This window comes from Tauraco erythrolophus, chromosome 17 (genome assembly GCF_009769465.1).
Source record: "Tauraco erythrolophus isolate bTauEry1 chromosome 17, bTauEry1.pri, whole genome shotgun sequence".
In the NCBI taxonomy this organism is placed as follows: domain Eukaryota; kingdom Metazoa; phylum Chordata; class Aves; order Musophagiformes; family Musophagidae; genus Tauraco; species Tauraco erythrolophus.
The window spans coordinates 18,499,182-18,521,398 of record NC_141481.1 but is presented as its reverse complement, the minus strand read 5'-3'; the positions used below and the strand labels follow the sequence as shown (position 1 = coordinate 18,521,398).

General features: G+C 48.3%; 1 protein-coding gene across 1 annotated transcript; it reads left to right on the top strand.

Moving 5' to 3' along the window:
- The first annotated feature begins 1,039 nt into the window (after positions 1-1,039).
- On the top strand, positions 1,040-22,091 carry NAA60 (N-alpha-acetyltransferase 60, NatF catalytic subunit). The gene is made up of 7 exons (XM_086622286.1): positions 1,040-1,108; positions 14,195-14,310; positions 15,772-15,901; positions 17,222-17,318; positions 19,625-19,859; positions 20,706-20,891; positions 21,389-22,091. The coding sequence occupies exons 2-6, from the start codon at positions 14,201-14,203 to the stop codon at positions 20,860-20,862; spliced, it is 729 nt and encodes a 242-aa protein (XP_086478412.1). The 5' UTR covers positions 1,040-1,108; positions 14,195-14,200; the 3' UTR covers positions 20,863-20,891; positions 21,389-22,091.
- Positions 22,092-22,217: the final 126 nt, after the last annotated feature.

Here is a 22,217-nt window from a genome sequence, read left to right as displayed (position 1 = left end):
TCTACATGTCAGTGACTTTATTACAAAACCTTCTGCTGCTGTTGTCCTCATGGGAGGAGATGTGATGGCTGTAGTTACCCGGTTGCACGCTGGCTGCAGAAACCAGACAAATTAGACGGAAGCTGTGAAAATGGGATTTGAAGGGAATTGTGTTTGCCTTTCTCTGGAAAGGGAAGCTAAATAATAGTATTCATAGATCATAGAACGGTTTGGGTTGGAAGGGACCTCAAAGATCATCTAGTTCCAACCCCCCTGCCATGGGCAGGGACACCCTCCACTAGATCAGGTTGCTCAAAGCCTCATCCAACCTGGCCTTGAACACTTCCAGGGATGGGGCAGCCACAACTTCTCTGGGCAGCCTGTTCCACTGCCTCACCACCCTCAGAGGGAAGAATTTCTTCCTTAGATCCCATTGAAATCTCCTCTCTTTCAGTTTAAAGCCATTGCCCCTTGTCCTATCACTACACACCCTTGTCCAAAGTCCCTCTCCAGCTTTCTTGTAGCCCCTTCAGGTGCTGGAAGGTCTCCCCAGAGCCTTCTCTTCTCCAGGCTGAACAGCCCCAACTCTCTCAGCCTCTCCTCATAGCATTGTAATAGTATGTGTTAACTTTTGGTCAGCCCCGAAGCGGTCAGGCAGTTGGACTAGATAATCATTGTGGGTCCTGAAAGATCCTATTGTAAATCCCGTTGTAGAGCTTCGACGACACGGAAAAACCTTTAAAAACTTCTAATTTCGGGGTGCGAGCCGTGATTGGCAGCGGGACAGGTCACACAGTGGGGGGAAGCTGCGGGAGGAGCGTGTGGCCGACCTGCGGGCCTGTTTGCCAAGCGTTTGCGCTCAGCGACGCACCGCTCGTTTCAATTAACCCTTTAATTAGGCAGCTCTGAGCCCGCGCTCCCCGCCTGCGCATCGCGGCTTCCCCCACTGCGCCTGCGCAAGCGCCGGCTGATCACGTGCCGGCAGGCAGCCAATCAGGAGGCGCCTTGCTGCGCTGTGCCCGCGGAAAGGAAGTGCCCGCCGGCGTCCGCCGCTCCCTCGCCCGCCTCCGCCTCCCGGTATGCGCTGAGCCGCCCTGCCCGCCCGCGGCGTGCCCGCCGCCCCTCCGAGGTGAGCGGGGAAGCGCGGTGGGGGCCTCCGATGCGGAGCGGGGAGCCGCGCTCGCCGTGGCGACCTGCGCCCGGGACGGGCCCGGCGGGCCCGTCCCGGGTGCAGGTCGCCACGGCGTGCGCGGCTCCCCGCTCCTAGGCCTCACCGGGAAGCGCCGCGCGGGTCCGCGATCTGGAGACCTCGGGTGGAGTCCGACGGGTCGGCTGCTGCAGGGGCGCGGGGTTTTCCAGTGACTGGGTTTAATGGGGGCTCGCTTGGTCTCTGTGTTCGAACGATGCAATTGCGTTGGCGAAACTGTTGTCGTTTGGGTTATTTAAAAAAAAAAAAAAAAAAAAAATTGAACTCCAGCTGGAGTCAGTTTGGCACCGCCCCGTGCTTGGGTACGATGATGCCAACAGGGAAGACTTCCTTGTCTTTGGTAGAGATGCAGGAGGTCCTGCAGCTGTGCTTACAGCTCTTCCTTCTCTTGGCACGCTCCGAGTTGGTTTTGGGGGCTCAGCCAGCAGCGCAAGGGGTCTGGGGCTTTAACTAGCGCATCTTCATTTCCTCTTCCTCTTGGAATTTCCCAGTTGGCAGAATGTCCCTTGGGAGGGCTGGGAACATGTGATGTGTTGCTAGATCCAGCTCTTTCTCTTGCACAGGAGCTACTCTGGCTTTCCTGGCTGCTCTGTGTCTCCTGACAGCCTGGGTCATGGCTCACAAACCGCTCCAGCTGGCTCAGACCTAACGCCCACCACGACAGCTTGGCTTTTCCATGCTTTGCCCTGCAGAAGCGTTGTGTCCATTTGAACCAGCCTGTAGAGCTTTAGCAGAGAGAAAGCAGTTGCTCGGCTTCCTGTCTAAGCAGGGTGAGAGCCGAATGTGTTTTTGCAGGGTGTATTGTGAGGTTTTTGACTGCAGCTGACCAAACTGAGCTTTAAACGTTGTCCCAAAGTTTTTGTGGCATAGCGCTTCCTGCTGGGTGCGGTGGCAGTTGGCTTTGCAAGAAGTGTTCCGGCTGCCGTGCCCAGTTCCTTGGGCTGAGCAGCGGTGGGTTGTACCTGCGCTATCTATATGGTGAAAAGAGCATCCCGTTCTGGAGACTGCCGAAAGCACTGCTGCTTTCCGTGTCCTCTCGGAGTGACTACGGCGGCTGGCCTCACCACTGGGACTGCTGTGTCCAGCCAGGAACTAAAGCATGTGTCTTAGACCTTTGCTCTCGATGATAGGCATGAAATGATTATCATCTCCGGTAGTAAGCTGTTGAAACGTTTAATGAGGTTTTTTCTGTTGAGCTGGAACTTTCTTAGTCCACTCTGTACCTGTTGTAGTTTGTTTTTGCTGTTCTGCAGCACCTCCCTATGTCAGCTCGATGCTGGGTGACCATGGTGAGCTCCTCTGAACCTTGGCCGTTCGCTGCAGCTGTTCTCCCTGCTCTGGAGAACCCTGTGAACGTGGCTGAGTGTCTGGCCTCTTACTGACAGATCTTTAGAGGCATTAAATATCCGTAACATATGGAGGAGCACGCTAGCTCGGACCAAAGGCCTGTTTTTTCCCTCCCTGTTTGTTCTGATAATTCCCAGTATTTTATTTTGACTGTTACTGAGCAGCAAGCTAATGTTTTCAGGGAACTCACTGTGAGAGCATGGCTTTTTTTTCCTCTTGCAGTGGTTAACAGAAATTGGAAGTGTTTGTGTCTCTCTTTTACCTACCGACTTACAGACTTTATCTGCTGCTTTATTAGTCTTTTGGCATCGTGAGAGCTTTCTACAACTGTGAACAGCTTTAGATTTTACTGTCCTGGAAATCTACCCTTTCCCAAAAGATCATTGATTTTTTGTGTTGCATATCTGTTCATCTCTTCTCCCATCTAGTTTTTATGAACCTGCTGGACAGATTATAGCGGGAATCTCTTTTCACTATGGATTCATCCTAGATTTGCTTCCTTTCATTTAATCTGCCATAGTCTCTCCTTAGTCCAGTTTAGTTTCCTCAAAAGCCTTTCTGAGGGACACTTCTGGTAGCTTTTTGGGTGTGTTAGTGCATAGTATTTAATTTTTTTTAATAAATCAGTTGACTGTGTGAATAAACTCCAGCAGATTCCTCAGAAGTGGTGTTCTTTTTTGAAAGAAGCTGGCGGCTGTCTCCCAACTCCAATCATGAATGTGAGCTCTTTGTTTACAAGGTAACATTGGAGCAGCCTCACCCCCATCAGGAGCAGTGATACTGGGTACTGCCTCGTACCAGGCTTTTAATCTTGCAAGTTAAAAAAGTAGTTCTGGTGTGTCTTGTAAACTGGTGCTTTAATTAGTCTGTGTGTGTCTGGTAGCAAATAAATAAACACACAGTCGTGTTGCTTGACGTATTTAAAGCAAATTGACTGAACGTGTCTGAGCAATCGGTAAGCGGTCGTCCCGTGACTACCCTCCTAAAACCTGGGGCGTTCTTAACTGAGATGTCGTTTGTTTTCCTAAACTGGAGTGGTGTCATCGCGTCTTTTGGGATCTGGGCTGGCCTCGGATGTCATGAAACGTTGGGGGAACTGCCAGCAGGATTCAGAAAAATTATCTTTGGTAGTTGGGAGCTCCAAGAGCCTTCACCATAGTGTGTGTGTTTGTTTTTGTTAATGAAGTCCGGTACTTCTTTCATGTCTGTTATTTCTTTCCCAATAAGGATGATCTTTATTTGCATGTAGGGGTGTGTTTTTCTTTGTGGAGAGATTTTTTTTGGGGGGGTGTTAGGAGTATAGGTGTTGGGCCAGTATAGTCCGACGAGTCAATCAGTGAGTCAGTGCTGGTATCTTAGCCCATCGTCTGATGTGAACTGGTCCTGCCAGCCAAGAAGCCATCCTCTCTCTTCCTGGCTATTTGCCACCTCTCTGCCCCCCACCCCGGCCACTCCCAGCCTGATTTACGGAGTGAGCAGGAGAAACTGTGGCTGCAAAGGCTCTTTCAATGACAGCGCTGCTGTGAATACCTGAGGAATGACAGGTACAAACCCGGGGACTTCCTGGTGAGTGGTTTGCAGAGTTGATTCAGAAGTCATCACGGCTCTGCCTTCCTGCTGGGCTGGAGGCAGCCGTTGGTTGGTAACGGACAGGAATTCCCTTCAGGAATTCCCTTCAGTGACCCGGTGCCAGGCGTTGCTCTTGATGCTTTGTTCCTCTCACGTCAAGATGCTTTTAAAGAAACAATTGGGCTAAGCTGTTTAGTGTAGCAGCAGAGAAAGTTCTGTCTTGGCTGAGCACCTCTTCTACAAACTTGAAAGTTAAGTGCCATCTAAAATCGTTACTAGAGTGGTATCACTCCTGTCTTCCTGGTTTTTTTTAACTAGTTACAGCCCGTCTGATGGTTTCAATGCAGGGTGTTGCAAAAAGACATAGAGCTTCATGTCTCACGCTGCGTCCCCCACCCATGCTTTCCTCCTTGCGGAAAGGTAGGGACAAGGAGCTGCTCAGTTTTTCCATGTTAGCTTTCAATTAAATTTCTAGTTTCTTCTTTTCATCTTATTGCTGTGGATGTAAGAGCAGACATCTATGCCATAATCCATTCTAAATGTTACTAGCTTAAAACAGTAGCAGTGGGGTTTTTGAGTCGAACCATGGTGTCTCATGCTAGAAAACACCACTGAGAAAGTAAAGGAAAAGGAACTGTGTTGGCTGAAATTTTAAATTCGTGATCTTGGAGAGATGCGAGTTTGGGGCTCCCGTCTGCTAACTAGGGAAGGAAAGTTCTTTTCAAGCTTTTTTTTTTTTTTTTTAAGCACCTTGTTTGCCATAGCCTCTAAAAAGTCACTTGTTAGTGTCTCGTGTAACGATGTAGGTGGAGGGGCCGGGTTCTATTGCCAGCCGTGTGTTGCTGCTCAGTAATGAGGACAGTGGTCAGGAAATGGAGACGGCGCCAGTTCCCCCTCCCAGTGTTGGTACTACACTAGGCCGAATTTCTGGCTGTATTTTTAGTCACTACGTACATTTTCTGTGTAGCTGTTTTTTCTAATTCAGAAATGGCAGCAGGCCTGCATGTATGATGAGTTGTTAGGGTTTTTTTTTTTTGTTTTCTGAACAGCTGCCCTTTGGAAGCTTGCCGTGTTCAGCGTTTGCAAGGTATTAGATCTGTCCTCTAGCGAGCTTCTTGTTGAAAACGTGCCTCTATTGTGACCCTTCGGTTTTAACTCCCTGCAGTGCTGCTGTCACAAAGCAGATTTTCTCTTCTGTGTCTTAACAAGAAAAGATTTAGCAGCAAAACCCTCTTAGAGATTCTTGTTCGCCATTCCCTGGAGGAATTGCTATATCTGGGGCAGCAGGAAGCTGTGCCTTTTGCAGTGTGCTTTAAAAACACTTTATTTGAGCACCAGCTCCTGTGAAATCCACAGCGTCAGTAATGTGTCTAGAACTGTAGGGTAAAAGAACAGCCCGGAAAGCGACTCGCATGCAAAACATTAACATTTCTGCTGCTGGAAGGCTGACAGGTCAAACTTCAAGTGTGCGGAGGATCAGGGATACAAGTATAAAAGGATTTCACCAGCAGTAAGTGTTTTCATTTCAAATAAATAACTGCTGCTTGCTGTGCAGGTAGAACTACGTTTTGCCTTCTCATTTCTTAATATCCTGTTGGGGTCTGTTTCAAATCCTGATCCTTCATGGCAAGAGGCCAAAGCATTAATTACTGTGACTCTGTGTTTTTTGGCTCTCAGGCTTGCGGTGGGCACACCTCAGCCTGGGCGTAACGCAGAACGAAGCGCGGAGCTGGGGACAAGGCGCAAGTGCGTTGCTTAGATTGGTGTTTTCAGAATTTCAGAGCTGAGGAAAAATGGGCTGAGCAGCGTGGGGTGAGCCTTTGGGAGGAGGGCCGAATGCCAGGACAGGTTTTGCCAGGTTGTGTGCGATAGCGCTGCCTTCCTGGCCGTCCGAGTCCAATGTGCTCTCCACATGAGGAGGGTTTAATGCAGCGTTTCCTTGGTCGGTGTGTTTGGTGTTGCATCGGATGTTGATTTAGCGGGGCGATACCGCACCGTACTGCCATCACAGCACAAGCACAGTACAGCAGTTGCAGTGCACAACTGAATCCAAATACAAACATGATGCCTGTCACTGATCTCTGTGCGCCCACCGTCACGGCGCTCGGTGCCCGCGATCACCAGGAAGGAATACGCAGACTGAAGCCAGCTCAGGCCCTTTGCTTGCTTCAAATTTTACTTTATGAATTGCCCAGTTTTTATATTTTGGGCTCAGCTGTGTATATGCTTCCCCCATGCTGGTCTGGCTAGCTTAGGAAGACGTTATTCTTTGTTAATTGTCTCAGGGCACCTGACGACTCACTGGTGCAGCTGTCTTACCTGAACCCAAGGTTACCCTCCAGTCTCCTTGGTGTTGGGATAAATTCAGCTTCCATTACAATGCATACTTCCCCAAGCTCACTGGCTTTTACCCTCCTCCACTGCGGGGGTGTGCTGGTTGGGCACACTGCCCTGGACCTAGATTTACTGAAAGTCCAGGCACTGTCAAACTCCTTTCTCCACAGTGATGGCCCTGAGAGAAGCTCATTAGTGCTTGGTGTGCTTTGGAGGCAAACGAGATCCGCACGGCAGGGCTGGACTAATGGCATATCTTCAAGACGTGGCAGCCTAGGAGATCGTGCAGCGGAGCTGGTTGAGGAGGGCAGTTTTCTGCACAGAAGGAAGGTGCTGCTGAAGGAGTTTAGATAATGAAGAGCTCAAAGTCTTAAGCTTGTGCATGTCCCTGAGTGAGCAGGGGTCCGTGAGGGGCTCTAAGGCTCAGTGCTTGTGGTTCTGGTAGAAATTACAGAAAAATGTAATGTCTGGATCAAAAGGCATTATGGCCTATTGTGAAATAACATAATCTAGCATCCTGTTTTCAGGATGTTATTACATTATTTTCAGACCAAGGCACAAAATCAGTCATTTTGCCCTAGGTTTCCCATCAAGTGTCTCGCTCACTCCAAACATCTGCTTGTGCTAATGTAGGGAATTAAGTGACGGCGGTTTTGGGCAGCACTCCTGTTGGATGTGATGAACGGCGCAGGAATGGAGGTGGAACGACCACCGTTCTGCTCGTGACTCTGAACTCCAAGCTCCGTCAGTTTGCACAGCAAACCAGGAAGGAGGAGAACTGCGTCTCCTGGGGTTCGTTTATTGCCTGTCCTAATGAACCTGCACGGCCTTCCTAGAAGGAGCAGGATCATTAAATGAGATAAATGGAGTGTAACAAATAGCAGGTAGAGGTATGCTTGTACTGCACGCGTAGCAGAGGTGGTTGTGTTGGTGTAGGCAGCACGTTCAACACCCCGGCTTTCCAGTTGTGCCTTTGGGTGCAAAGGAGCTAGTCCGAGCCCAGGCAGGGTGAGGAGGTTTGCTCCTCACTGATGTTACGTGGGACTGTGGGCCTGAGCAACCTGATCTGAGTTGAGTCAAACCCCAAAGGGTCCTTCCAACCTAATTCTTTTTTATTCTATGACCAGACTTGAAGTAGTACTTAGGAGGTGTCAAGCCAAGTATTTAAATGTCTTCAACAATTTGGCTTATATTGCTTTGATAATGTTGCCCTGAGTCCTAGAAGCGACTCTTTGAGATTCTTAGTAATGATTTCGTGATGTTTTCAAATCCAGTTGCAATTTTATTGTATTAAATAAAAAGAGCTTGGTAGCAGAGGTGTCTGTGTGGAACATTCCCTGCGAGACCAGTAACCTAAAAATGCAGTAAGCTTAAAATCAAATGCAGAAGGGAAATCTTTGCTGCTTTGTTGGAATTAGACCTTTGGCTGGTTCAGATTGAATGGTTTAACGTGAACCAAATCCCCAGTGCCAGATGGCGTAAGGTGGAGAGACTTATAGCTGTGAAAACTCCCGCTGGCGCTCTCGAGGTGATACTCCCCAGAAAACAGCAGAGTTCATGTCTGCTTTGAGTTCGTGTTGCTCAGTCACAGCTAACGTGCGCCTGTTCTGCATTTTGAGTAGCTCTTAAAATTCTGTCTGGCCTTTGTCTGATCCTGTTTATTTACAAGTGAGAGAGGATGCCAGGTGTCACGAGAAAAACTTTTCCTGGAAATCTTCTCTTGCTGGGATTTAAGGACACAGAAGTTGCAAACAAGGATTTGGTGGTGGCACTGGAGCAGCACCTCAGGTGAGGTTACCAGATATAAGGAAATCCTGCTGTGGCCCGCTGTGAGTGCATGCAAATCTTCCAGGGAGTGTCTGCCAGTCTGTGTTTACGCCAAGCAGATGGTCTGCTCATGTCAAGTAAAATACAGCTACTGTGCATATGTCCATTGCTGAGGTGCTGGGTAGAAACACGCGGCCGGAGGCAGAGGGACGTGAGGACCAGAGGAAGGGCCAGCTCGCATGCTGCCTTTGCTTGTTCAGCGTTGCTGCAGCTCCTCAGACCTGGCCCATGCATGGTGTGTACTTAGTAGTTGTCTGGAGGAACTTAATCTTTTCCTCTGGGGAACAACAGCAGATAATCCTTAATAATCTAGCAGGAGTGTGCTCGAAGAAAGTGCTCTGAATTCCAGAAGGTGAAAATCTTCAGCCCGAGTAAATAAGGATCGGCACTGTTTAATGATGGAGGTGCCTGCAATACCAGGGTGGTTGGCCGTGTCTCGTTTGGGACAGTACTACCTGAATCGTAGGATCACTTTTTAAAAATCCACTAGCCTGCCAGTGCTTGTTTTCCTGTATTCCTTCCTGTAGGTTTGCTTCTTTCTGTTCAGGATGAATTGATTTCAATTAGCATTTAAATTGAAAAGTAAAAGATTTTGGTGGACTTCAGTCTAGCTTTGTTTCTGTAAGTGAAGAAGATTCCTTCACGTTGATTTTTGTGTCAACACTAAATTTGAAGTCAGTACACCCCTTACTGGAAGTTAAATATGTGTATGATTCTAGTTAGTGTTCATTTAGCTTTAGTCTTAGATTACTTTACTTTTATTCTGCAAGGAAATTCAGTGATATAAAATTTTTAATGAGCTCATCTGCATGGAAGTTGAAGTCCAAATAAAAATTCATAAAACCAGCATCTTCTGATTGCTCATTGCTCCAATCCAACTCCTTTTTGTGGGATGCATGAGGCAGAAAAATTGTTAAAACGTGTCCAATAGTGTTAAACAAGGAAGAACTTAACCCTGTGATCCACTCGGCCAAGCTTTCGTAGGTATGGAAGTGCTCAAGGGATTTTCAAAATTATTTAAGCAGCTGCCTGCCAAATTCTAGTAAGCATCAGGCTTGATCTTGCATTTGAACACCCTGTTGGATTAAAAGTGCTGATTCTGTGCGAGCGCCTCAGTTTCTTTAGAAATATGGTATTATGTAGATTTTCCACACTTTTTTTTTCATGTAAGGGATCAAAGAGGGTTGAGAAAAACCTGAGTTGAGGTTTCTTAGCTGTGAAGTATCTAGTTCAAGTAAGGAAACTGTCCCTGTGACTGGGAGCTATCCTAAACTCCAAACAAGACCTGTTCTTGCACAGTAGGACCTGGAAGTACTGGTGGTACAAATACGTCAGTACATGTACTCTGCTCGTTGTGTGGAGTGAATGCCGGTAACTCCTGGAGTCCCAACCACCACCTGGACTGGTGCTGGGAGCTAAAGGCTTCTCTGCCTTTTAGACAGAATTGTGAAATACTGTCCTTTACCTCATTAAAGCTAGATTGATGCCAAAGATCTACGACCTTATTTTTAAGTAGTAAGTTTAGGCGTAACAATGTGCCTTAATTCAAAATTTCATATTAGGTTGGCCACTTTAGTAAGGTACTTACTAGTTCTTTTCATCCAACTTCCATTATTGCTAAATATTTGTAAGGAGTATGTGACGAGTTCCTCTGCAGCTACTCCATACATAAATCCAAAACATTTTGCCAAATTTGTTTCCATAGAGCGAGGCAGAAGACTGGTAGCAGTGCTCAAAACCTTTATACTTTCCTGTAGTTTTTTGAAATTAATTTGTTATGTGTTAATATCTGCAGGTTTTAGGTAGGAAAGGGAGTTAAATGCTCAATTTGTAGTTGTACTCACTGCTAACCAGTATTTTGGACAGGGTTGTCCTCGGAGCTTTTTCAATGTTGAACTGCACAATCCCTTAATAAGCATGAAACGTTGGCTCATTGTATGGTCGGCATAAGTGAGCGCTTCCCGTTTTGACAACAGGATGAGGTCACTGCGCCCTGCTGGGCAGAGGGGCAGTGGGTGATGTTAACCGTGGCACTTCCCACATCGCAGCTATCCCGTGAACAAAGACTGACACCTGAGAAAAAGGTGTTAAATAAGGTAACTTCACTTTGGGTTTTCAAAAACGGCCGTGGACCTCCTGCAGGGAACGACGTTTTGCTTCGCAGCAGCCAGCGCTTGGTCTCGGAGCTCAGAGCTTGGTGTTGCCGGCGTGGCAGCAGTGAGCGGAGTGAGGCTGCCTCTAAACCCCTGAAGGCCCTTTTAACTTCCATTGGGTCCCAGGGTTGTATTTTACACTGATACTGGCTCTTTTATTATTTCTTTATGCTTCCGAACGTATCTTTTTGTCTTCTAAACCCAAGTTGACTCTAAAAGTCAATGTGGTAGCTCAGGCTTTTGTTCAGGACACTGGCTCTGCTAATTACGGCATGGCAGAGGCTGTGCAGAGGGTCAGGACTTGGGTCTTGGGTGTTCACCCAGATACCTGTGAAGAGGCAGAGGCTGTCACCTGCTGGAGAGAATTGGCTTGCCTGGGATTTTGTCTCTCTTGGTCATTGCAGCCACTGACCGCAGCTTCTCTGGCAGCAGCAGCACCTGGCTGGGGAAGGAGGTGCAGAGTTCTGCTCTCCTGAGGCCTTGTGGCAGGACACAGTGCCAAGTGGGTGTCCTAAACCTCCTTTAAATGTGCAAGAGCATCAGACTGGGTCACATAATGCAAAGCGGATGGAGCTAGTCCCTGCAAACACAACCAGTGCTGGGAAACGGCTGTCTGAATTTGAGGGGAGGGGAATTATCCTCCTCAACAAAACAGTCATGGATTACTTTTTTAAGGCTGGCTTCAATGACAGGATAATGCATAATGCTTGTCTAGCTCTTTGAGAATATAGTGTTAAATAAACATGAGCTAATCTTTGCAAGAATGCGTCCTGAGCTGGCTCTGCCTCTCCTGCAGCAGCTGCTGGCGAAGCCTGCTCCTCGGCCCCTGCCTTTCCTGCTCATTAGCAAAAATATGGCTCTACCGTGGTTGTTTCATCTATCTCTGATTTATTAACGCTGAGGGTATTGACTGAGAAGGGGGGTTGCCTTACAGGAGCATTGAAACTTCTCAAGAATAATAAAACATGAGAAAGAGCACTGCTGTTTCAAACCTGAGTGCCGCTTAATGCCAGCTAACAGAGCGATGTATCAGGCTTGGAGCTTTGCCGTGGCCAAAGCAGCTCTGGCTCTACGTGCCTGCTCGCTCCTCTCTCCTCCTTTTTGCCCTCTCTGAGCTTTTGCCAAGCAGTTCTGGCCTACAAACAATTGATTTGCCCCTGCTTCGTGATCTTGTGGTGGGTCACCACTCTGAAACGGTTCAGCAAAGGGTCCAGTGAGGGTTGGAGGTGTGCAAGGTGGGACTGGGATCCGCACCGCTCTGCATCAGCTCCTTTAATCAGCAGTGGTGTGGGTCAGATCAGCCACAGCAAGTGAACGTGCTCTTTCTTGGGCTCCGTAGAGTACAGCTGAGGCATGTTAAAAGGTCACCAGGGGCTGGTGGTGGGGAGCGTGCTCGCTGCCGCAACGGGGTATGGCATCAAAATCCAGTCTCGGAGGGCTTGAGCCAGCTTTAGGAGTGCAAAATTAGTTTTAAAAGCAGTATGGAGTACTGGTTTTGTGGGTTTTCTAGGTGCTCCAGTTGTTTTGAAACTAGTATTTGGACTGACTGTGAAAGCTGCTTGGTAAATCTGCAGCCACAGTCCTAGAATAGGCTGTGAAAGAGCTGTGGTTCTTTTCAAGGACTTCTTTGGAGAAGAACAAGTGATCCATATTGATGTATGGATCCCCTCAAATGCCCTTCTCAGGGAAATACATAGGACTGGTCACTGGGAGGAAAGCTGTGTCTGGGAAGGATCCCTTGCTGGAAGAAACCCACCCCATTTCGTCTTTCTCAAGAGCTGCAGGAAAACTATCCTTGGACCTCTGCTTCATTGAAGCGTTTTCCCATTCTTTCTGCCTGCATGGGAGAAGGGCCAGCAAAGATTTCTTGGGATAATAGTGGACCTTCATTGTGTCCTTTCTCCTGTTGATATATTGGCTGTTTGATGTGTTCCAGGTTGCACACAAGCTGGTGCTAGAGTTCTCCTTCCTCCCTGGGAGATCTGGGCAGATGCAGCGTAGGGGCTTTATGCTACTGTCTGAGAGGACGGAGGGGTGGGAGCTTGCGTGCTGTAGCTGGCGTGCTGCAGGGAGTGCGCCAAAGTCAAGGGTGAACGTTGTTCTCGTTAGCAGTGCTAATTACCTCTCTTTCGGCACTGATGTTGAGTTCCAAGGACGCTGGCATCTGGGGCTCTCTGGATATCATCATGTTGTGCTAAGTGGGAGTTGCTCTCTACCAGTTCATCCAGGGGAACTGCAGGAAAAAGCTGGCTTGTGTACCTTAAAAGAGAAATTCAGAGATGGAATGTGGATTTTATGGCTTAACCTGTTTTTTTCTTAGGGGTACAGTGGAAGGGGATGTTGCCAAATTTTTAGGAGAGCGATTGGCACGCAGTTGGGTGCTGTCAAAACATGTCGAACTGGGATCGTTGCTGTGCCTACTCCTTTTGTGCGTCTGTGCCCGTTACAGAGTGTGTTACGGAGATGATGCAATTTTCACACTGAAACTGCTCAAGTGGCATATCCAGTCCAGTGGGGAGTGTGGTTCAATCTGTTCCTTCTCGAGTCTCTGAGCTTCAGAGCAAGAGCATGGAAGAGCTGAGCATCCCTCTAACAGGAGGGCGCACGCAAGCGCTGCTGCGTGCAGCTCTTCCTTATAACTCAGCATTTCAAAACCAAGATTTGAGCCTCTTAAAATTGGGAAAAGAAAGCAAAACCAAAACCAGATGACTTTTTAAATGAAAGGTGTTTTTTTTCTTTGCATCCTGGTCTGGTTCTTTGTCCTGAGACTAGGAGGGCTGGAGTGAGACAGACAAAAGCTGTGGATGGAGAACTGCAGGTGGCCCGGGAAAGGGAACACAGTCCTGCAGCTCCCCTGTCTCTGCCTTGTTTGCTCTGTGTGCACAGTTTCCACGTGGGGCTTTGTCCCACCTAAAGCCTGTTCTCAAGATCTGTTCTTCATTCCTGCGTCTGCATTGCAAATGCTTTTACAACCACTTAGTTATTGCTGGCTTCTTTCCCTCTGGTACCTTGTTAAAAAAGGCTGAAGGCATTGGAGTAAGTGTCCTGTACGTGGTTAGCAGGATTGTGGCCGTACTACGGGGAAAGAAAAGGGTATCTTGGGATTTCTGTGTTTGAACGCTCTCTGCTGGGCTAGAAAGCCAGCTCTCGTGGAGTTGTAGCACAGAGGAATGAGGGGAAATGAAACTGGATCTCATTTCAGCAGCATAAGTTAAACACAAATAGCATTTTAAAGAATTTGAACCCCCTGCGTACGTACTAACTGGAGATGACAGGATTGTGTAAGAGGACTTTATAAATGTTCTTCTAGCAGTGCTTCCTTTTTAAGCTCTTTGTTCAATTTTGTTTTAACAAAACGTTGGTCCTGCATAGATGTTTGAAGAGCTCCATGCATCACAAGGTACGCTTGGCACATCGTTGGCTTATTTAACGCAGCATCTTGAGCTCTTTTTGGAAGTGGTTGGTGCCACGTGTTCCTTCGCACGCAGCATCGCTGGACTGCGCTGGCAGGGAGCGGGGTGGGTACGGATTCAGGGCTGGCGGGGAGGGTCTGGCAGCGGTGTGAGCTGTGCTTATCCTGCGGACAGCAGGGCTTCGAGTTGCTTCTTAAGTTCATGTTGCCATGATTTGCTTCATCTCTCTTGAAAACTCATTCTGCTAGGAAAAAACAACTTTACTGACACCGAGAACCTTCTGCTGCCTTGGCACAGGTGCCCGGCTGAAGCTGAGAGTCCGAATCTGAGCTTCGTGGTTCTCAATGTGCTTTCTTTTCTTGCAGGCGTGAATGACAGAGGAGGTGCCCCCGACTGCACTTACGGACGTAAACCTGCGTCTGCTCTGCCACGATGACATAGACACAGTGAAACAGCTCTGTGGCGACTGGTTCCCAATCGAGTACGTTACCAGTTTAGGGTGTGAGGTGGCGGGGAGCTAGAAACAAATGGCGTGAACCTGCGCTGGTGCAGTTCAGAGCTGGCACCAAAAGCTCTGCAGCCATCTGGGCTGTGCTGAGACAGGTTCTGATTCCTTTATGCGCTGTGGTGGTGGTCCTGTTAATGGTCCTTTGCTGCAGGGTCCTATAGTCATCAGAAAGTTCCTGTAGGCAGATTTGGGCAGAAAAATGGGCTTTGTAATTAAGGGGGTGAATCAGCTTCTTGGGAAAGACTGTATATGAGATGGGGAAAGGAGCACACCTCCAGGAAAAAAGGATAGCATCCCTGTGCTTGTGAAAGAAAGTTGTGTTCTGGAGCGTGTGCCGAGAAGGCACCCTCAGAGCTGAACCAAACCAGCATGGAGCAACTGTTCCCAAGGGACTGTCCTTCCGAATGTGCCAGGAGGAGACCGAACAGTACTTGCCTGTGTACTCAGGATCACTGTTGCTCCCAAAGTTCTGGCAAAAGATCTGGCTTAAAGCTGATCTCGGTCTGTTTCCCAGACCCCTGTTTGGTAAATGCTTGTGTCTGCACAAGGAGACACAAGCACAAGGGAATAAGGAGTTTTTCTGGGGGACAGTGGTAGTTTTCTGGCTTAAAAGCATCCAGGAAAACTACAGCTGTAGACTTCAAGGATTCCTTAGCTTTGTTGAGAAGGCTTACAGAGAATTTTAGCGGATTATTATTAAGATTGCATAAAATGTAACAAACCAGGAAAAGCATTCATAATATTTTGAATTTGTAGATTCCTTTTAAGCACAAGGCATGCTGAACTCTCACTTGGAAATAAATTAGTGTACGCTAGTTTCACTTTAGTAGCTGCAGAAGGGGGAGGAGAGCTGGAGGCTACTGATGTGATTTTTTTGTACCAATATGTGGTATTTTTTTCACATGTGTATCAAATTAATGAGATTCTTATGCTCTTAGATGAGGGCAGATGGATCTTGCATTTAAAAATAACTTGCTAAAGATGGAAGTGAGAGCTCTGGGCAAAAAATGTAAAATGAAAACGTGGTTGTCTTAGCAAGGCAGGAGGCCATTACACGAGCAGCCTGCGTTGCTGCTTGGATGTAATTGAAAGCAGCACGCTACCAAATGGGGTACAGCAGCTGTTTGATGTTCGTTGGTACCATACGACAGTTAAGACAGGAAAGGTGAATAACTTCCTAACCCAGATTTCGTGGAATAAGCTAAATTAGTAGCACAGAAAGAGCTTTAGACTGACATATGGCTGAGCTGCTTGGCTGTATGTCTTTGCAGAAGACAGCCCTTTCAGTAGGGCAGCTGCCCTCCCTTAGGCTTATGTAAAATACATCGGCCTGCAGCTCCAGCGACTGGCATTTGGAGGTGTTGCTGCCCATTTCTAGCTGAGCAGCGTCTTGGCTCTGTGTCCCCAACACTCCTGTTTTTACTTCCTTGCCAGGTACCCTGACTCATGGTACCGAGATATCACTTCCAACAAGAAGTTCTTTTCCCTCGCAGCCACGTACAGAGGCTCCATCGTGGGAATGATAGTGGCAGAGATCAAGAGCAGAACAAAGGTGCATAAAGAGGTATGCTGCTAAACTGTGCTTGGTTAACTGGGATGGGACCTGTTTGGGGATGTTTTCCCCCCCTCTATCCAGACACTTTTAAGAGCAATCCTGAGTTAGCTTAAGAAACGAAGAACATGCTGATTTCCAGCTAATGGAGCACGGGTGGTGGGATGTATCTGAACACGTGGGCTGCTGAGCTGGTACCACAGAGTCTCTTCCTGCTGGGGCTAGGCAGCTGTGGCCCGATGGGAAGCTTCCTGCCTGATGTGCTGTGCAGAGACATCAGATCATGAAGGCATGATCCAAAAGTGACTGTGTGGCAGCCCGTTTTCAGCGTGCCTGGTCATCGCTGGTGACTGAGGTATGCGAAGCTGTGGGAGAACGAACCTTTCTTATGCAAGGCTTGAACTTCCCTGGCTGTACTGGGCGAGTCACTCCTGTGACTTCCTGCAGAAAACTTCTTCGTTAACACAGTCACTGTCTTGAACACAAAACAGAGGTAACCAGTCTGCAGAAGGCTCGGGCTTCAGGGATAACAGAGCTTGGAGGCCAGGAGAGACAACACAGTACAGCAAAGAGGTGCAGAAGAGATGGTCACTGAAGACAGTATGGGAGAAGACCACTGGGTTAGTGTAGGGAAAAGAGCATAGGCAAGTGGATTAAAAAAAAAAGCAGGGACAATCTGAGAGTACATAACTTCTAAAAGGCCATCAGTGTTACGGTTAAAGAATAATCTTAACATTCGTAGAAACTGAGAGCATTGAGTGTCTTCACTTCAGCTATCTGGCTTCACCTCAAAGCTCATCAAAGTCAGAAACTGCATCTTCAGCAAGTCTAACAAACGGCTCTTGTTCCGGCCATGCTGAAAGCCAGGGGCTTATTCAGACACTGCTGCAGGCGACTGAGCCTGTAGAACATGTTCCTTGTCCTCTACAGCAGTACAGAGATCTCCAGCTGACACAAAGCTCGGGCTGAGCATGCAGGCAGTAAAGACTGTTGCTGGATTCATCTAGATACTGATGTGTAACTCCAGAATTGGCACTTCGAATCCTTCCTGGTAAAAAATGCAAATATATTCTGTCCCTAAGCCCACAAATAATGTGTATAGTAAGGAAACATCACGATTGTGTTCTCTGTTTGGAAAGATGATACGAAAGTAGGAATAACCCCTAAGGGACTGTGCTTAGTGTTTTTTTTAACTCCTCACCTTCTTTCCAGAAGCTTCAGCTAAGACTGGTGAAGAGAAGCTTCCTGCTATAGCCTTGTTTTCTGATATTCCAGCGTGGGATTCTTGCCTCCCTAGGTATCCTACTAAATACTTGTCATATCTCTACTCAGGATGGAGACATCCTAGCTTCCAATTTTCCTGTGGATACTCAAGTTGCTTACATCCTAAGTCTTGGAGTGGTGAAGGAGTTCAGAAAACATGGAATAGGTAAGGTGCTGCTAAGTGACAACTCTGTTGCTTTCGTTTGCCACGTGTGGCTAGTGGGCATGACTGAAGGAGCTCCACCATTTCACTGCAATAGCCTCTTGAGACAAGCTTGTCGGTGATTTGTACCAGCAATTGGCAAGGCGATGCACTCGCATCCCCTCCTTGATGTTAATGCAGGGGCACTGAGACGTTTTTACTGGTGTAGGCAGAACAAAATGTACAAATGTTTCCGAAGAGCAGGAGGCTTTGACGGTCTTGTTCCCAGGGGACAGCTGAGCACACCAAAAACTTGCACTCCTGCTGCTGAGACTGACCGAAGTGCTAGGACTTCACTGTGGAGCAGGATCTGAAGTGCTTTTCTTTCATGGGTATCAGAAGCCTGGCCCCTGAGGCAGAAAGTATAGCTGGTTTTAACCTTTCAACTTCAACAGATAGAACAAACATTTAGAAAAAGACAAAGGGAACTGGAAAAAGAGTGTAACTTGGACCTGATTAGATCTGTCAAATGCATGTAAAAGTCAGCTCTGAATGCCTGCTGCAACACGCAGCCTTTTTGCAGCCATTTGAAAATCCTGCAGTCAGAAGGGCTTATCTCTGTTTAAAGCTGGATGTGTTTTGTCATCAAATAAGTGCCCTTCTGGTGCAATTTCAAGCATGATCTGTATCTTTGATCTGCAAAAGGAAATAGGCCAGGTTAGGCAGAATGACCCGGTGTTGCACACCTGGAGTCTCTTCAGTGGATACAGGTATAACTTCCCTTCCTCCAGTCCTCCCTTCTCCCCAACTCATGTTTAGAAGGGTACAAACTGGTAGGATACATAAAGAAATGACCAGAAGAGGCCTCAGTGGGAGCACTGTATTAAGACTTGCATTGAAATGCTACTGGAGATAAATTTTCTGTGCAAAGAAGAAAATACTTGCAGAGAATAATGTTCACAGAAGGTGGTGAAGGGGCCTTCTGTTCCGTAATATTGTGGTGGTTTTGAGTCTCCTTTCAGTTTCCAAATACTAATATTTTTTTTCCAGCTCCATCTTGCTGGAATTTTCTCCTTTCAGAATCCATATTTCCTGTATCCCATTACCTCTGTACAGCATGCTGCTGTGCTCTCTCAAACACTTTGGACTTGTAGCTGTAGCAAAACAACCTAAAGAAGCTGCTGCCTGCTGGTGCTTTCCCAGAGACCTTCCTTTTGCAAGTTTTTCTACTTGCATTTGAAGCTGAAGTCTTTCGTGCAGGAGGCTTTTCACCCCAGGCATACTTTTAAACACTAAAGCTCTGATTTTTCTCTGGCAGGTTTTAAAAGGCTTTGTTTTCTAGTTCTCTGCTGTTCTTAAACCAGAGGGCAGTTGGATTTCTGTGAGACAGAAGAGTGGAATATCTCATACCAAAATTAAACTGCTCTCCTGTTGATGTGTCTCAGTGTCTTTTTGTGCTTGGCTGATAAAAATTCCCTCTAAGTATCGAGTGATCATGAAGTCAGTGCTGTTGACTTCTGTTCTGAAATCCTGTGGGTCCTGCTGAAAGTCTTAAGTGCTCTGGGAATTGTGACACAGCAGCGTAAATCTCATCTGTGTGTTTGTATTTGCTTTAGCCTGTTGTTACCACACCTGATGGAAGAGATTGCCCTGCAGGTTCTGGGTCTTCCATGCCATGTTGAGGTGGTTTGGATGAACCTCCAGGTCTCGTCTCTTGGGGCTGGAGTATCCTCTGTACCCTTCTTTGGTTCCTCCTGTTGACCAGTGGCTGCAGCAAATCCAGGTTGAATGAGACTGTGCCTCAGCTCTCCTCCTTCGAAGGGATCTTAAAACCCTACCAGTTCTTAGATTTTAATTCGAGTTCAGCAGGCAGAATGGGATAACCTGCTTGTGAAGTCCTGTTTGGACACTCTGCTCTTTTAAATGGCTTTAAACCAAATAAATGTGATGGAACTGATACCACTGAAAATGAGTCACTGCCCTTCCCCAAAGCTGAGAGCTGCTTGGCTGGGGATGGGCATCCTTGGCAGATTCCCATGGCTGGCTCATCTTTGTGGTTATTGAATCAGAAGTTTATGTCTTTATAAAATCTGTTTTGTGAAACCATGCTCATAGGTGAGATGAGGTTCATATTAAAACCATGTAGCGTGGTCCTGTTAAATTCTAACCAGGGTCTGTCAGAATTGGGTGGCTCTGAGGTCTTCAAGCATATGCAGCAACCACTGCTTAGATGCTGGGAGAAGGAGATCGATGCTGGGACCTGCAGACCCGTGTGCTGTCCCTGAGAAGGCAGCTGCGCTGTGTGATTCTGCTCCTCTTTCCTTCAACAGGTTCGCTGTTGCTTGAAAGTCTGAAAGACCACATTTCAACGACTGCCCAAGATCACTGCAAAGCCATCTACCTGCACGTCCTCACCACTAACAACACAGCAATAAACTTCTATGAAAACAGAGACTTTAAACAGCACCACTATCTTCCCTATTATTATTCCATCAGAGGGGTCCTCAAAGATGGCTTTACCTATGTTCTGTACATCAACGGCGGACATCCACCCTGGACAATCTTATATCCTTTACCTTCAGTCTGAGGAGCCCTGGAGCACGCTAAGCAGACACCAAACCGTGTTTTGAGTTAAAACCATCAGTCCAGCAAAGTGTCACCTGGCTGGGTCTGGGGTCCAGTGCCTGCTGAGGTGCGAGTTTAATCTGAAGCCAGAAGGAAGGTGTAATGTCGGAGGGATTGACAGTGGCCTGCTTGTGCCCAAGCTCCCGTGACTCCTCTGGGAACAGTTCAGGGAGGCAGTGCAGGATGATACATTGAATTCTAAGTTGGAGCTTTGATGCCAGTGATAGGGAAGGCTGGTGTTAAGCCAGAGTGCTAGGCATGCTCTGGCTTGTGTGCTGCAGGGTTTGTCCAGCAGCGTGGCAGATAAGCCCTTGGTCCTGTTTCCTGTGGCATAGGATCCCCTGCGACCCTGGCCTGGCCTGGATCTCAGCAGGCTGCTCTCAAACTGACTTTGGGAGTTTATTTCAGGTTGTTGGATCATGGAGAAGAAACCTGATCTTTCCCGGGTGTAACTAGTCAGTCCAAACCTCTCTGGGCAGGTGGATGGATTTCTGTCCCCACAGGAACTGGCTGTGGAGTGCAAAGGAAACTAACAGCTGCTTAGAGGAGGTATTTCCCACACAAGTTGGAGCCAGTGTTTCCAAATTGCCTTCTTTTACAGTGCAAAGCCAACCTGCTTTTGATAGAAGGGAGCAGGCAATTAATAGAAGGAGCAGATCCGTCTGTCTGACGGAGCAGAGCAGCTTTCGGAGTGCCAGGGGTCTGTTTAGGGAGCGCGAGACCACAGAGTGCATTGTTATTTGTGAAGTTACAGTGTAAGCGTCACTGTCCTTAACTGATGGCCACTGACTACCTACAGCACATTGGATCAACGCTAGCCAGCCTGAGCCCGTGTTCAATTCCCCAGAGGATATACCGACAAGCCCAGAGCCTTCTCTGCAGCCTTCTCCCCTGGTCTGGCATTTCTGCCAAGAGCGGCATTGAATACAGCCGGACGATGTGACCGGATCGGAAGATGTACAGAAAACGAAGGTGGGTACTGAGGGAAGGCTCCCTTCTCTGCCCGAGGCCGGTGGTGGCACAGTGATGCCCCACAGCCGCTGTCCTGGGGCAGCTGAGAACACCCTCGAGCGAGGGCTGCCGAAGCTGTAGCTCTGCTGCTGGGCGAGCCATGCCATGCATGGCTGTGCTCCGGTCTCCAGCCGGTGGCCAAACTCCTGTTGTCTTCGTTTGCAGGGAATTTGAACTCTGATCTTGTCTACTTGAGCCCAGAGCCTGACTGATGGCAGGTTGAACCTGTCCCTGCTGTCTCCCTCCTTTTCCCAGCTGTTAGACCAGCTTGCAAGACCCAGAGTGACCAAGTCCCTGCTCAGGGTCCCAGCACAGAAACTGGTAGCCCGTTTGCTGCCAGCTGCGCTGCAGGTCTCTGCCAACAAGGTTGTCAGGACAGCGGCTCCCCAGTATACTTGGAAGAGACCTGTAACACCTGGTTTCCCGAAGACAGCTGCCCTCTTTTTTTCTTTCCATAGGATTGTTCTTCCTTTCATCTCCTGAACCATCCGGCTCCGCACTGATTCCAGTGATGACAGCACTTGGTCAGTGACCCAGCCCCCAGATGGGACTCCTTGTTCCACAGGTTGATCGAGATCTGGCAGATCTTCACCCTTTGACAGGCTGCAGCCCTGACTGACCCCCCAGCCCGGCACCTGTGGGCACTGCCCAGGCAGGCCTGGTGTCCTGCAAGGCGTCTTGCTGTGCCGTAGCTGAGGGCCCTTCGCGTCACCGGGCTGTGTGCATGGTGCACGGTCCCACCACTTCCCTTGCCTCTGGTTTGCTCCTGCTCCTACGCGTGACGTAGAGGGGTTCGGCTGCTGCTCCCACACCGTGGATGCCGAAAGCGGCGTGAGTCTGCGCTGACCGACCGCGCCGGTGAGCTGTGAGCACCCTAGCAGGCCACTGCTGGCGGAATATACAGTCGTGCCCTTGCTGCAGGGGAAGGTGGGCGCTGGGCGAAGGGAAGTGGGGAGCAAAGATGGTGTCTGGGTCCTGCCAAGTCGGCTGCTGCCAGTGGTGCTTCCTGCGGGTAACTTCCAGGGAGGGGAACTGCCTCGCGTGAGAAACTACCCAGCCCCCTGGTGTGACTTAAAAAGCAGCATCTAATTCAGGATGCACCAAGTAGAAGGCAAGGAGCGAAACTGCTATTTCATAGTGAAATATATATATTATACTGTATGGATCTTCCCGCTGTTGTCCGAGTTGGAACGTAGCAGGGGAGGGGAGCGGTGGGTGTAGAGGCACTGCTGCAGCCAGAGCCCTGCGGAGTCCGGTCCAGAGCCACTGCATGCGCCCTGCCTTGGC

Bases quoted from the DNA above. Each gene is read 5' to 3' on its own strand.
- NAA60 (XM_086622286.1), top strand. From the start codon at position 14,201: ATGACAGAGGAGGTGCCCCCGACTGCACTTACGGACGTAAACCTGCGT. The intron at 17,319-19,624 runs GTAAGGTGCTGC...TTCCTTCAACAG, and splicing joins GTTCAGAAAACATGGAATAG to GTTCGCTGTTGCTTGAAAGT. The intron at 19,860-20,705 runs ATATCCTTTACC...ACTGATGGCCAC, and splicing joins CATCCACCCTGGACAATCTT to TGACTACCTACAGCACATTG.